This window comes from Mustela erminea, chromosome 17 (assembly GCF_009829155.1).
Source record: "Mustela erminea isolate mMusErm1 chromosome 17, mMusErm1.Pri, whole genome shotgun sequence".
Classification (NCBI taxonomy): Eukaryota; Metazoa; Chordata; class Mammalia; order Carnivora; family Mustelidae; genus Mustela; species Mustela erminea.
The window spans coordinates 19,102,013-19,116,411 of NC_045630.1; the positions used below are offsets into that span (position 1 = coordinate 19,102,013).

General features: G+C 42.2%; 1 protein-coding gene across 3 annotated transcripts in view; it reads right to left on the reverse strand.

The window, feature by feature from the left end:
- NMNAT2 (nicotinamide nucleotide adenylyltransferase 2) overlaps positions 1-14,399 on the reverse strand; it is a 189,704-nt gene that overhangs the window by 141,289 nt on the left and 34,016 nt on the right. For 2 of the 3 annotated variants that reach the window (XM_032318373.1, XM_032318372.1), the window contains one exon: positions 10,912-11,057. In XM_032318373.1, the coding sequence (XP_032174264.1) occupies positions 10,912-10,996 (85 nt within the window). In that variant the 5' untranslated portion in view covers positions 10,997-11,057. Of the gene's footprint in view, positions 1-10,777; positions 10,821-10,911; positions 11,058-14,399 lie in introns of those variants that run through there. The other variant, XM_032318374.1, reaches the window with a different exon arrangement.

Genomic DNA, 14,399 nt, shown 5'->3' on the forward strand with positions numbered 1-14,399 from the left:
ATGATCCAAATTCTACAAAATTATGGAAGATCAAACTAGGGTGAACTGAGTTCGCCAAATCTGAGAGTATTTGAACAATGAGAGGCCATCCCATTGACATACAGAAGACATACATTTAGAACGCAGGTGAGAACAACTTCCAATCAGGAAAGAGGTTGGTTGTTTGGTTGGGTTGTACAGTAGTAGTATTATTTTTCACTTATTTATTCCTTGAGTAGATATGGCTTGTGCAATAGACCATGGTTCCTTTTTGGAAAATAATAAATAAAATAAAAAGAAAAGCCCTACTTATTTCCAAGAGTGATACAGAAATAACTTCAAAATATTTCGAAAAAAATCACAGTGACAAGGACATGGACATTTGGGAGGCAAAGCCCCCATGCAAAATGTATTCCCTTGCCTAGCACCCATCAGGGGCTCACTAAAAGTGCTGGGTAAAGTCTGAACCCTTTGGAACTAGCCCCTCCACTCTCCACCCAACCCTGTGTTCTGGCGGTTTCATCTCCTGCCCTTCCCTGTCCCCACCCACATTCAGCCATCTAGCAGGCTCCTTGGGGGATTCCTCAGTGTGCCATGTTTTTAAAAGCCTTTACACAGGGACGCCTGGGTGGCTCAGTCAGTTAAGCATCTGTCTTCCGCTCAGGTCAAGATCCCAGCATCCTGGGATGAAACCCAGCATCAGGCTCCCTGCTCCATGGGAAGACTTACTCTCCCTCTGCCTCTGCCTGCTGTTTCCCCTGCTGTGTTCTCTCTCTCTCTCTCTGAAAAATAAGTAAGTAAAATGTAAATAAATAAATAAATAAATAAATAAATAAATAAATAAATGGCTTTACACGTACCCTGTGCCCTGGGCAGCTCCTCCCGTCAAGCTCAGTCTTACTAACACCTGCTCTGAAGGTCTGTGCTCCCTCCTCTACCTCCTTTTTGCCTCGTTCATAGCACTTACGACTTGAATGCTCTGTTTAGTTTGTTTGTCTCCTGTATGGAAGATGATCTCTCCAGGGGCATGGGAAAGAGTGCCTTTATTTTCATATCCCTGAGGCCTAATGCGGTGCCTGAGGCACATCCATAACTCATTAAGCTGTTATCAAATGAATCCACCGCCCCTGAGTCCTCTCCTGACTCTGCCCTTCCGGCCCCAAGACGACGACGGACTGGAGGTGAGGATGAGAGGATGGCGGGTAATTCTGACATTTCATTCACTGACAGACATTTATTGAGCCTCTACTGTGTGCCAGGCAATCTTCTAGGAGCCTGAGATACATTAGTAAGCAGAGCAAATGAAGATCCCTGCCTTTGAAGATCTCACATTCTAGATGGGGACATGAAAAAACAAACATAACAAATAAGGAAATAACATGCTTTGTTAAAAGGTAGTAAGAGGTGGGGCACCGGGTGGCTCAGTGGGTTAAAGCCTCTGCCTTCAGCTTGGGTCATAATCCCAGGATCCTGGGATGGAGCCCTGCATCGGGCTCTCTGCTCGGCAGGGAGCTTGCCTCCTCCTCTCTCTCTGCCTGCCTGCCTCTCTGCCTGCTTGTGATCTCTGTCTGTCAAATAAATAAACCAAATCTTTAAAAAAAAAAAAAAAGGTAATAAGAGGTAAGGGGAAAAGATATAAGAAGAGCAGAATAAGGGGGACTGGGAGTGTGTGAGCTGCAATTTAAATTATGTGATCAGGGGAATAGGATATGCTAAGTAAATAATGAGAAAGTTACAGTTGGGCAAAAACTTTGAGGAGGGTGAATTAGACATGGGAATATGTGGGGGAAGGGCATTCTAGGCAGAGAGAACATTCAGCATGAAGTCTCTAGGGTTGAAGCAAGGAGTTCAGTAAGTCTAATTAAGAATGAGGTGGAAAGAGCTGTGTAGCGGGGTGAAGGGGAAAGGTTGCCAATCATGGAGACCTTGCAGGTCATTTTAATGACATTGACCTTGAATGAGATAGAGAGCCTTTGGAGGATTTTGAGCAAAGGAGCAACATGATCTGACTTAGATGTGGCTTACATTTAGAAAGGATTGCTTTGGCTATTTTTGTTGAGGACTGAGTATTGGGGCCAAGGGTAGAAGCAGGGAGATCAGTTAAGAAGCTATTGAAATAATGCAGGTCAGAGATACCAGTGGCTTATACCAGGATTGTAGATATGGAAAAGTGGTTGGTCCTACCTGTATTTTGAAGATAGAGAGATGCAAAATCATTTGCTGACATAGATGGGGGTGTCCAAAGAGAGAAGGATCAAGAAAGTTCATGGTTTAAGACCTAAGCAACTGGAACAAGAGCAAAACCACATGCATGTAGCAGCATGGCTAACCATGTGGAGGTATCATGATGCAAAGGTAAGCAGGAAAAAAGAGCTATTTAAGCTGTCACCCCGTCCATAGGTTAGCCTCTAAGTCTTGCTCTTTTCTACCTCTTCCTCCTACTCTCTTATCCCCAGAATTATAACAACCTTCCTGAATGGCTCACCTGTCCAGAACTAAAGAGAACTGTGTGATAAATTAAACAGAAAACAGTTTAATGGTAGTAGAGTTTACAGAAGCCCTGGAAGAAGGTAGCTCCACTACCTAAACGATAATGTGGAAAATGATGATGCTGGTAGTGGTTATAATATTTGCTTTTGCTGCAGAGCTCATAGATCATGGAGATATTATCCAGTATAAGAGGTGGAGGGAAGGGCGCCTGGGTGGCTCAGTGGGTTAAGCCGCTGCCTTCGGCTCAGGTCATGATCTCAGGGTCCTGGGATCGAGTCCCGCATCGGGCTCTCTGCTCAGCGGGGAGCCTGCTTCCTCCTCTCTCTCTCTGCCTGCCTCTCTGCCTACTTGTGATCTCTGTCTGTCAAATAAATAAATAAAATCTTTAAAAAAAAAAAAAAAAAGAGGTGGAGGGAAGATGCCAATGTCAGGGGATGGCCTTGGTCAAACTATGTAACTTTTTTTTTTTTTTTGGCTAAAATACTTCTGAGGCTATCTGCCAAACTGTATCCAAAAAAAGCAAATTTGTTCCTTGCAATGGAATGTTTATAATGGGAAAACCTCTGGCAATGGAAAACTTCCTTCCTTGTAAACTCATGCTGCATTTACATATGCTGAGATATGGAACATGTCCATAAATAAAGTTATATAATTCTCTCTCAAATAAATTTCTATATCCCAGTTCTTAGCCTGTTACATCGAATCTTTAGGAATTCCTTTAAATGCCTTGTTTAATCAAAATTCTATGTGTTTAATATTGTTTTTTAAAAGGTGGTATTAAAAAAAATTTAAAAGGTGGTGTTGAAAAAATATTTAATGCATTTCTTTGTGTCCTTAGGATCTTCTTGAGCAGTTCAGGATGATTTGAAAACTTTAAAAATGAACAAGAGGGGTGCCTGGTGGTTCAGTCAGTTAAGTGTCTGCCTTGGGCTCAGGTCATGATCTCAGAATCCTGGAATGGAGCCCCTCATCAGGCTCCTTGATCAGTGCGGAGTCTGCTTCTTCCTCTCCCTCTGCTCCTCCCCCCATTTGTGTTTTCCCACTCTCTCTCCCAAATAAATTTAAAAAAAAAAAAACTTAACTAGAATGTGTATGTTTTACAGTGTCATTAAATATTCATTCAACACTGTATCTGTGATGATATTGTAAAATTTACACTTGAATCTTTTCTAAAGAAACAATTTATTTCTAAGATTTTATTTTTAAGTAATCTCTACAACAAGTGTAGGGCTTGAATTTACAACCTTGAGATTAAGAGTCATATGCTCTACTGACTGAGCCTGCCAGGTGCCTTTTTAAAAAGCGGGTATGGGGGGGGCACCTGGGTGGCAGGTATGGGGGGGTGTCTGGGTGGCTCAGTGGGTTAAAGCCTCTGCCTTCAGCTCAGGTCATGATCCCAGCCCGCATTGCATCAGGCTCTCTGCTCAGCGGGGAGCCTGCTTCCTCCTCTCTCTCTCTGCCTGTAATCCTGCTTGTAATCTCTGTCTGTCAAATACATAAATAAATCTTAAAAAAAAAAAAAAAGCAGGTATGGGTATCCTGGGTGGCTCAGTTGGTTAAGCAATGCTTCGGCTCAGGTCACGATCTCTGGATCCTGATATCAAGCCCTGTGTCATGGCTCCCTGCTCAGTGGGGAGTCTGCCTCTTTCTCCCTCTGCCTTTCCCCCACTACCCCACTTGTGATGAATCTCTCTCATAAATAAATAGAATCTTTTTTTTAAAAAGTGGGTTTTCATTCTATTTCCCAGTCATCCACATACTACTTTCACAAATATTGCCTAACAATAGAAAAATAACAGAAAAGATAGATAATCCACCCAGTTTTGCATTCTCCTCTTATGTCTGAGAATATCTCTGAAACAGAGGAGTACAAACATGAGGGTTAGAAGGTTTTGTTTTTTTTCGTTTGCCTCCACACTTCTAGGCTGTTCACTAGCCTTGGTCTAACATCGGAAATGTGTATAGAAATGTTTCTCTTGAGATTCATAATATTTTTTTGAAAATTTAAAGACTTTTATTTATTAGAGAGAGAGAAGGAAAGGAGAGTCAGAGGGAGAAGGAGACTCCCCATTAAGCAGGGAGCCCGAAGCAGAACTTGATCCAGGGACTACGGGATCATGACCTGAGCTATAAAGGCAGATGCTTAACCGACTGAGCCATCCAGACACCCGAGATCTGTAATATTTTAAAGGATGTTCCTACGAAGTAATAATTCAAGCTTCTTCCTAAAAGGCATATGAACGAATCCTCTATTTCTGGTAGTTCTAAGCATATCTTCTAATAAAAGGCTTAGACAAGTAGAATAAAATCAAGTAAAACAAAAAGAGGAAGAAACTGAAAATGAATATTTCTTCATTTCAAAACTGTTGGAACATCAACCCTCTTGGTTTTATCTTGTTCCTTGGTTTGGGATGAGTAATAGATGGGATATTTGCCTCTCATAGCTAGCTTGTTCCATCTGAGGCTCAGTTAATCAATTCAGCAGGAGAAAGTAAATAAAACACCTGTTCATGTGAGCAAAAATGTCCAAATTTTCTTTTTCAGGCATTATTCTCATGTTATGAGCAGACAGAGCTCCTGCCAGTGAAACTACCGTGATTGACCCATGAGTTTCCATTAATGGACTTTTAACTTATCAATGAATTAGAATGCCCAAATCCACCTGAAAAATATATTACAGCCATTATCACAGTGGTGGGCAAGTTCTAGAATGATCTTTTGGACTGTATTAACTATTCCAATTTCACAACCTTAATATTAAGAAAGAGTCAGTTTTAGGACCTTGATTTTCTCCAAGTCCATACTTTTTAAAAAGGCAGTATACCCTTTCATATCTTTTTACTTCCATAATGTTAATGAATTTCAGTACCATTCTCATAAGAAGAACTTTGAATAATCCAACTAGAACCTACTCGGAGCTTTTATTAGAAGATTAAGATGTCCCAGCGACAAAGATACTTTGAATTTAAGTATTTCCTTTTTTTGCATCAGTGCTGGGTTAAAACACATATTTCCAAAATTTTAGTGTAAGTACAAATCACTTTCCCCACCAACCCTAAATCTACTTCTCTTCCAGTGTTCTTTATTCATCTACCTTGGACAGAAACCTGAGAGTTACTCTGGCCTGCTTTGCCACCAACCACCCATCAAGTCTCCAAATAATCATCCCTTTTACATTTAAGTGACAAGTGCACTCACTCTCCATCCCAAATACCACCGATCTGTGTGAGCTGACCATCTTCCCTTACATGACCTCTGTGTTGCTGAAATAGGTGCTTAGCTGGTCACTACATTTTTATCTTTGCCTTTCACCAATCTATATTCAAAATTTGATTAATTCATAACTTTGGAGATATGATGATGACATTCCTTCACTTTAAAAACTATGCAATGTTTTGTCATTGCCATAGGGATAAAATTTAAATTCCTTAAGATGACTTACAAGCCTTCATAATCGATCAGACTTCCATCTACCTTTCTAGTATTATCTCTTACTCCCCTTCTCCTTAAACCATCCTTTGTTCTAATATGTCATGGTTTTCTGTCTCACTACTCTAGCTTTTGTGCATGGTTTATTCAACTACCTGGAACAAGATTTTGTAGACTCATTTATTTTTTATTTACTCAACAACTGTGATGGAGCAAAGACTTGCAACTTGCAACTGTTATTTATATTATACTATTACAGAAAACCTATTCCATGCTAGGTACTAGGAAATAAATCAATAATGAAACCAGGCATGGTTTCTGTTCTAACGGAACTTAAGGTCTAGCATGGAAAACAGTCATTAAGCACATAATGAGATGAGAGTTATGCCATCGAAAGTACAAGGAGATATGGGATCAAATGCCAGGGTAACCATACTTAATTTACAAGTCAGTGGAGGTTCCCTGAGGAAGTACCATTGTAGCTAAAATCTGAAGGATTAGTAGATGTTAGTTGGGATAACAGAAGAGTGGGGAAGAAGGAGGAATTAGGGAGTGGTAGAAAAAAATGTTCCAGCAACACAATTATATGGGAAATATTTAAGTACTATGAAATAGCTTTTCCTTGTTAGGTATAAGATGTTGGGAACAGATACTTTTGTTGAATATATTTTGTTGGTTGCCCGTGTTACCAAGAACAAAAATTCACAAAGTTCTCATTACCCTTTGTTAATAACTAAGTTCAGGTGATTCTTCCTTTCATAAGATTATTGCAATTAAAGGAATAAAGAGGAATTCTGGATGAGAGAGAGTCTAGATATCAGAACACTAGTTCTATCTTGACTTTTGCATATGACCTTGACCAAATGACTTACATCTGTACCTCTCTCCTTTGTCATTTGTAAAAGGGAGACGATATTATCCAGTTTAACTTGCAGGGTAGGATCAAATAGAATAATGGTGCCAAAAGTATAAAGTACCACTTTGTGCTTAATGTTCTTTTTCTACAGGCATTTCAAGCATATTAAACAGTTTCTTGATTTCTGACAGTTCTCTATATCAGTAGCAGCTCAAATTCATTTTTCTTACAATTTCTAGTTGTAGCAATAGGGGCTGCGTTTCTAATTCCACAATAAATTAAAAGCCCTCTTCATCAACTTTGAAGAGGGACAGAATTGGATCATATTTCTTTTCAAAAGACCCATTTGTTCAAAGTAAAAATATTTTGAAGTAGAGAAACTGAAAAATCCTGTTATTTTGCAATCATCAAAAAAATACATTTCTGCTGTGATCAAGTCCTTCAATTCCTTTATGGCAAAACTTATCTGATCAGTCCCTTTTTACTTTTCTATTTAAACTTTTTATCTTATTTCCCAGGGGTGAATTTATTGACAAACACAGCAATATAAATGCAAAGAAAGTTATATATAGATATAAGATATAATCTCTACAGAAAGATATAGTCTCTACATACTCAATAAGATCTTGTGAGTTAGAAAAAAAAAAAAAAGACTTCTAGTGTCTTGTTAGTCTCTTAGGTAATAAGGCAGACCCACAAAATAAAACACTGCTAGTTTATGAATTTATTTTGCCAAATATTCACTTATCCCTGAAAACATTTTAGCTAGAGTTAAGTATTTAAGTGTCAAATACCTCCATCACAAACATTGCATTTTTCTGTTTCTACAGCCACAATTAGGAATATCAACTTCCCTTTCCTCAAAGTAAAAGGAAAAGCTCATTCTAAAATATTTTACAAATACTGAGAACTGTGTAAGTATTACTTTTCAGAGATGAATGACTTATTAGTTTTTATTAATTTTTTAAAATTTATTTGACAGAGAGAGAGAGAGATCACAAGTAGGCAGATCACAGGGAGAGAGAGGAGGAAGCAGGCTTCCCGTTGAGGAGAGAGCTTGATGTGGGGCTCAATCCCAGGACCCTAAGATCATGACCTGAGCTGAAGGCAGGGGCCTAACCCACTGAGCCACCCAGGTGCCCTGAATTATTTCGTTTTGAACAACACATTTCTTTTTGTTTATAGTCTTTCTCTTTTTTCTTTGGTAAGCAGTTGGATTTTAAAATACAGGAACTTTGTTAAAGATGTCTAATTTCAAAGTCCTGTTCCTGTCCTTAAAAAAAATTCAGTTACAAATATCAGGCACCTTAAAGAAAGCTTGATAACTTTATCGAATTAATTATTTCTGTACTATTGTGGAGGAGATTTTAAAAGCCATTTAAAAAGAGAAAATAGTTCACGGATAACTGATTTTGTTAGAGATGGAAAAAAGCTCTTAAAATGCATATTCAAGAATCTCATTTAGTTGATGACCAATTTTATTCTAATCTCTGTTAGTTTATGTTTGAAGGAAATGGAGTTCATGGAATTATGCAGCCAGATCAGTGAGCACTTGTTCCTGCATTTGGTCCCTGGCAAAGGCCTCTGCAAGAGGAATCAAGAATGTGGGCTTTAAGTCTCCACACGGCCACCCATTCTTCATTTCACTTAAGCCTCTTAAGAAAGTCACTTCACCTCCGATCATCAGTTTCTTATTTGTAAAATGGAGATAATGATGCCTTTTGGGTGAGCTTGTTTATTAGGAGTAAGTGAGATGAAAAGACTTTGCAAACCAGAAACTACAGAAGTAAATCACAAAACTTATTGTGAGCTCAAAGATTCTCATAAGAGATTCTACAAAGAATAGTTTTAATATGTATTTTGTGTTCTTGTTCTTTTCTTTTCATATGTATATGTGCTAAATCCTTCATTAGGTTATAAGCTCCTTAAAGCTATCCTGAACATCCCATATCCGCTTTCCATGTTGCTCTTTGGATTACACATAAGTAATGGACGATCATAAAGCTTTGTGGACAGATAGTCTCTCTTAATCCTCAGTTTCAATACCAAGAAAATAGTCACAACTGTCAGAAAGTCTTCTTCTACCTGTTCTATGTCTAAACCTGCTTGCTGTAATCCATGACTATTTCCACATATTCTACCCTCTAAACTCCTGGGGAATTGGTGGGTCAACACCGACTTAACAAAAGCCTTGATACTGTTAGCAAACTCTTTTCAGCTGCAAGACAGAATCCTCAGCTCTTGATTTAAATCCACCCCTTTTTGCAATCTAAAACAAGTGGAATTAACTACTTTAGCCCCAGGAAAAAAGGAGTAGCTCCCCGCTCACTAAAGATTTCTAGTGCCAAGGAGTTCCAGAGGAAAGCCCAATCCTGCCTTGTCAACAGAGAGGAATAAAGTAGAGCGACAAAAAATGGGTAGAGGAAATATGGACAGGGAAGAAAAGCAGGACTCTGGTAAAGACCTCTGTGAAAGTAGAGTGTTCCTAGGGCACTGATACTCCCTTAGATGAATGATGAGGTGCTTTGGTCTATTCTGATGCTTAAACAAAAGTCTTTATTTAGTAGGTTGGTTAGCTCCTAGTAAGACACTTTTAAAAGTTAAAGGGATCGTGAGGAAGGGATGGCTACCTCTCCGTCTCCCTCCTTGGATCCTATTAAAGTGCCTACTTAAATCTGCCCTCAGCTCAAAGTAGTTCGATATTCTTTTCATGAGGTTTTTAATAAGCGGGCCCAGTTCAACGCACCTTTTAGGTTTAACAGAAGAGTATTTTTAGTCAAAGCCACCTCGCCCACTCTTTACCGGTATGATGTGACTTTCATTAAACAGCCCTAGGAGGGCTCACGCAATCCTCCGGCTCAGGGTAAACACGTGTGTCCAAAGCCAGCTCCGGCGCGCCCTGCACTTCAGCACCGCCGCCTCTGGATAGCGCCGCGCTGGCCGGCTGGCGCAGGGCCTCCCCGGTCTCTCATCCATCTCCAGCCCACTCTCTCTCCTCTCTTCTCCTTTCCTTCAGCGCCAGAAAAAAAAAGCACCCCCCAACTTCCAACCTCTACTCTATGCCTGCTTCTAAAGTGACCTCCGCGTCCCTCCCTCGGTGTCCAAACGCGCACGCCCCCGTGCCGTTGGGTCCTACCGGAGCAGCAGAGAAGCCGCGTTCACCGGTGGCGCGACATCTCCAACAGGCATCGATCACATTTCCCTTGCCCCTGCTGAATCCCAAACCAGCAGCCGGGAGCCACCGCTCGCTCCCTTTCTCTCCACGCCCCAAAGCCTCCAAGAAACAAACGCTCAGAGATGCGCGCTCCCCCCGGCCCCAACTCGCGCGCGCGCGCGCACACACACACTCACACATTCACACTCATACACACTCTGGCACGCCGCAAGCCTTCCGGGTGCCATCGCCGCCCTGGGCAGAGCCTCAGCCAACTTGGGCCCGGATCCATCAACACCCGCTTGAAAAGGGCTGCCCGCAGAGGCCGCCCCGCCCCCTCCCCCTCCCCGGCAGCGGGTCCCGGCAGCCAAGCCCAGGCTGGCCCAGTCCCCCAGCCCCTTCACTCAGCCATCCACCTCGCGCGGGCAATACACGGTTCACAACCCTCAAACGTTCGCCCCTGGGCCGCCCTGAACCATTAGTCAAAACCTAAATTAATCTCTTCGAAGCCCCAGCCCTGCTAGTGTGTGAGTGTGTTTGTGCCTCCAAGGCATATACATCGTTTAACTCCTTCGAGCTTTCCACCCATCCTAAACAAACAGCACGTTATCTCCAACCCCCTCTTGCCTTCTCCGAGACCCAACCTCTAACCCCACCCCGATCCTCAACAGCCAAGTGGCCAAACTACCACACCACCGCACCCCAGTTCTGGAATCTCGACCTCCCACCCGGTCCAAACCCACAGTCACCTCGGGCCCCTCCCCTCCCCCACCCCTTGGCCCCCAGTGAGCCGGGTCTGGCCGGAGCAAGTGACGCCTGGGAAGCGCAGTCAACGTCCCTTCCCAGGAGCCGGGAATAGAGGGGCTGACCTCCCACCAGTGGGATGAGCCGGCGCATCCCTCCAGAGGGGCACACGCCTTACTGTTCTGTCGCCCTGGAAAATACAGGTGCCCGGGAAGGAATGAGGCGGAAGCAGCCTCCGGGGGTGGGCGGGAGGACTCACCGAACATCTGAATGTGCCCTTTGGTGATGGGATTGAAGCTGCCGCAGGCAAGCAAGATTACGTGGGTCTTGGTGGTCTCCGTCATCGTGCGGGTGGGTCCCTCGCGCTGGTCCGGGGGTCGCCTCTTTTTTTGTGTCTCGATAGGTCTGCAGAGGGAGAAAGGAAGGCGAGGCTCCGGCGGTGGATGCTGTGGACTCCAAGGAGCCGCTCCAGACGCAAACCGCGTCACTCCCCGCCTCCCCTTAACGCTTGCAGCTCCGGCAAGATCCGAGGCTGCTTTTGTGTGGCTCCGCTCCGTCCTTCTCTTTTTAGCATTTTTCGCGTCTCTAGTCCAGGTCTCCCACTCCTCCCTTTTTTCGCCCCCAACCACCTCACTCCATCACGCCCTTCCTTAGTGTTTATGTACAAGGCAAGACATGGTACCCAAGCCCAGAACCATGATACTCAGCATGGTGTGAGCTCTTTCTCTTACCTCCTTCTGACTTCTCCTCCCACACGCTAACATTTTTCTGTCCACATCTACTTTCTCTAACATTTTCGACTCCGAAAGTGTTTGATCTTAAGAATTGTGGGGGGTTTTTTTCTTCCTCAAAATTTTTAGTAAGAAATGACAATGGTTCATGTCAGGAATACTAATTTCTGTCTTTCTTTTCCCCCTAATCTAATGACGGTGAACTGTTGAACTGAGTCTAGATCTTCACCTAGTGGTTGCCAAGAGATAGGGGGAATCTGAATCCCTCATCTGGAATCATGGACCTTTTTGTAGGGTGAGGCAATGCCGAGAACATGGATGCGGCAGAGTTACTAAAGTTGTATTAGGAAACTATGTGATCCTGTCAAATAAGCTGTCAAAATTGAGACAAAGGTTTACCCATTCAACAAGTGTTTCTTGAGTGCTCACTAAGTGTGAGGCCCTGTTATAAACCCTGCTGGTAAAGCAAAGTCCTCGTCTTCATGGAGCTTACATTCTAGGGGAGGGAGATGGGTGTGATAAGCAGAGGAGGAAAATACCAGAAGGCAACTGTGCAGTGCACTATCAGTGGATGGCATTCATTCTCTGGCAGAGCAAAAGTTGAACTGGGGCAGGGCGGGGGGCACTTTAAATCCAGAAGTCAGGGAAGGCCTCTCCAGGGAGGTGAAATTCAAACTGCAACAAAATGACAAGGAACTGCTAGTACACATATTTTGGGAAAGGGAAGGGCCTGTTGTGCTCATAGACATGAAAGAAGGCCAGCGTGACGGAGAGCGCATGAATAAGGGGAAAACACTAGGAGACAAGATTGGGCTGTCCTGCAGGTCAGAATGGAGCAGGGCTTGGAGGCTAGGAAAGGATTGGGATGTTTTTCTAAGTGGAATAACTTAGAGAGGAATAACAAAAGGAAACCACTGAAGCTTTAAGCAGGGGAATGATGAGTAATTTACATTTTTATAAGATCACTCAGTTGGTAGGCAAAAAGTGAAAGGGCAAGGCAGCATTTAGGGAATTATTTTATTTTATTTATTTGAGAGAGTGAACAAGCGGAGGGGAGAGGGAGAGGCAGAAGCAGGGCCCACACATTGAGCCAGATGCAGGGCTCAATCCCAGGGATCCAGGGATCCAGGACCACGATCTGACCTAAAGGCAGACACTTAATTGAGGGAGCCACCCAGGTTCCCGAAGCACTTAGGAAATTTTGCTGGTAGCCTAGGCTAAGTGGAATTGTCCTTGGACTAGGATTTATAAAGGTAAAGTTGATGAGAAGCAGATGGTCTCAGGGCAAATTTGGTAGATAGAATTTATTGTTTTTGCACAAGGATTGGACATGTAAGGTGAGGTAAAGAGAAATCTAAGAAAATGTCTAGAAATTTGGCTTAGGCAAAGAAGTGGGCTTGATTGAGGGTCAAAGATTGAGAAAATGGGGAAAGAAAGTTTGAGAGATAACCAGGTGTTCTATTGTGATACCTATTAATTCTTATTTTTTAATGGCCTTAAAAAAGTTGAGGTATAATGTATTAATTTTAGGTGTACATAATAATTCTGAACTTGGAGATCCACAAATACAAATATTTACCTTTCCCGGGCTTTGAGATTCTTGAATAAATTGCTACCCTATATTAGTGGGTTGGTTGGTGTTTCTTATCCAAGATCACATAAATATTTGTGCAGTAAATATTTGCTAAATTATGCTGAATAGCAAATCAACCCTAATGTGCATAAGATCTCCAGTTGAGATACAAAAATCCTATGAATTGATGTACACTTACAATGGGGTTTATGTCTTTCCTGGCATGGGATGCAGGTTAGTGGGGTAGAAAGAGCAAGAGATACTGAAGGGAAACTGACTTGGGTATGAAACTCTTGACACTAGCTGGGCAATTAGCATAATTATACTTAATCAATAAATATTTATGGAGTGTCTGCCATGCGCCAGGCACTTGCTTTAGGGACTGTGAATAAAACAAAGTCCCTACTTCAATGGGGCTCACACACTAGAGGGGAAAACAGACCATAGAAAAATGAATAAGCATAATGGCGATAGATACCCAGTGAAAAATAAAGCAGGGTAAGAAGAAAAGGAAAGGAAAATACTCCTTTCTGTAAGGTGGTTAGGGATGGCATCTCTGCTAAGATGGTATTTGAGCAGGGGCCTGAAGCAAGTGAAGGCATATAGCACTTGCATGGGGAAGAGTATACACGCAGAGGAGCAAGAGTGTCAGGGAATGTTCAAGAAGCACACGTCACGTTATTGCTGGAGAAAAGACAGTGAAAAGTGGTAGGAGGCGGATTACAAAAGTAGGACAGAGACATAGGGCCTCGTAGGCCCTGGCTAGGGCTTTGACTTTTCCAGAGAGAGAAAGGAAGTCGCTGGAGGGTTCTGAGTGGAGAGGGGACGTGAGCTGACTTACACTTCAAAAGTATCAGTTTGGCAGGAGATATGAATTCTGGAGTCATCAGTATAGTTTATATTTAAAACCATAGGATTAAATGAGGTCATCTAGGGAGTAACAGATATATAAAGAAGAAAAGAGTCCCTCAGATTTAGTCCTGGGGTACACCAAATTAAAAATGGTAGCTAAGGTTCATTGAGTACCACTAGAAGCCATGGAACTATAAGCTGTTTACAGATGTTAATTCATTTAATACAATAACCTAATTGTGAGTTCATATAACTCTACTAAGTTCATGTAATTTATCCCATTTTAGAGATGGGCTTAAAGGAGAACAGAGAAATGGCATAAGTGATCCAAGTTCAGAAAACTAGTTCGTATGGAGCCAGATTCAAACTCTGGTAGTGTTTGATTGAAGGACCTGCTGTTGATCCAAGGCTACTATCTCAGTGTTTCACTGCTATGCTATACTAACCACATCCATAAAAGTAAAGGTAACTATACCCTCTAAACTACAGAGATGTGGAGATTACCGATAATGGATGTAGAATATAGTAGATAGTCATTAAGTGATACCCATTTTATAAATGAGAGAATGGAAATTTTTTTTAAAAGATTTT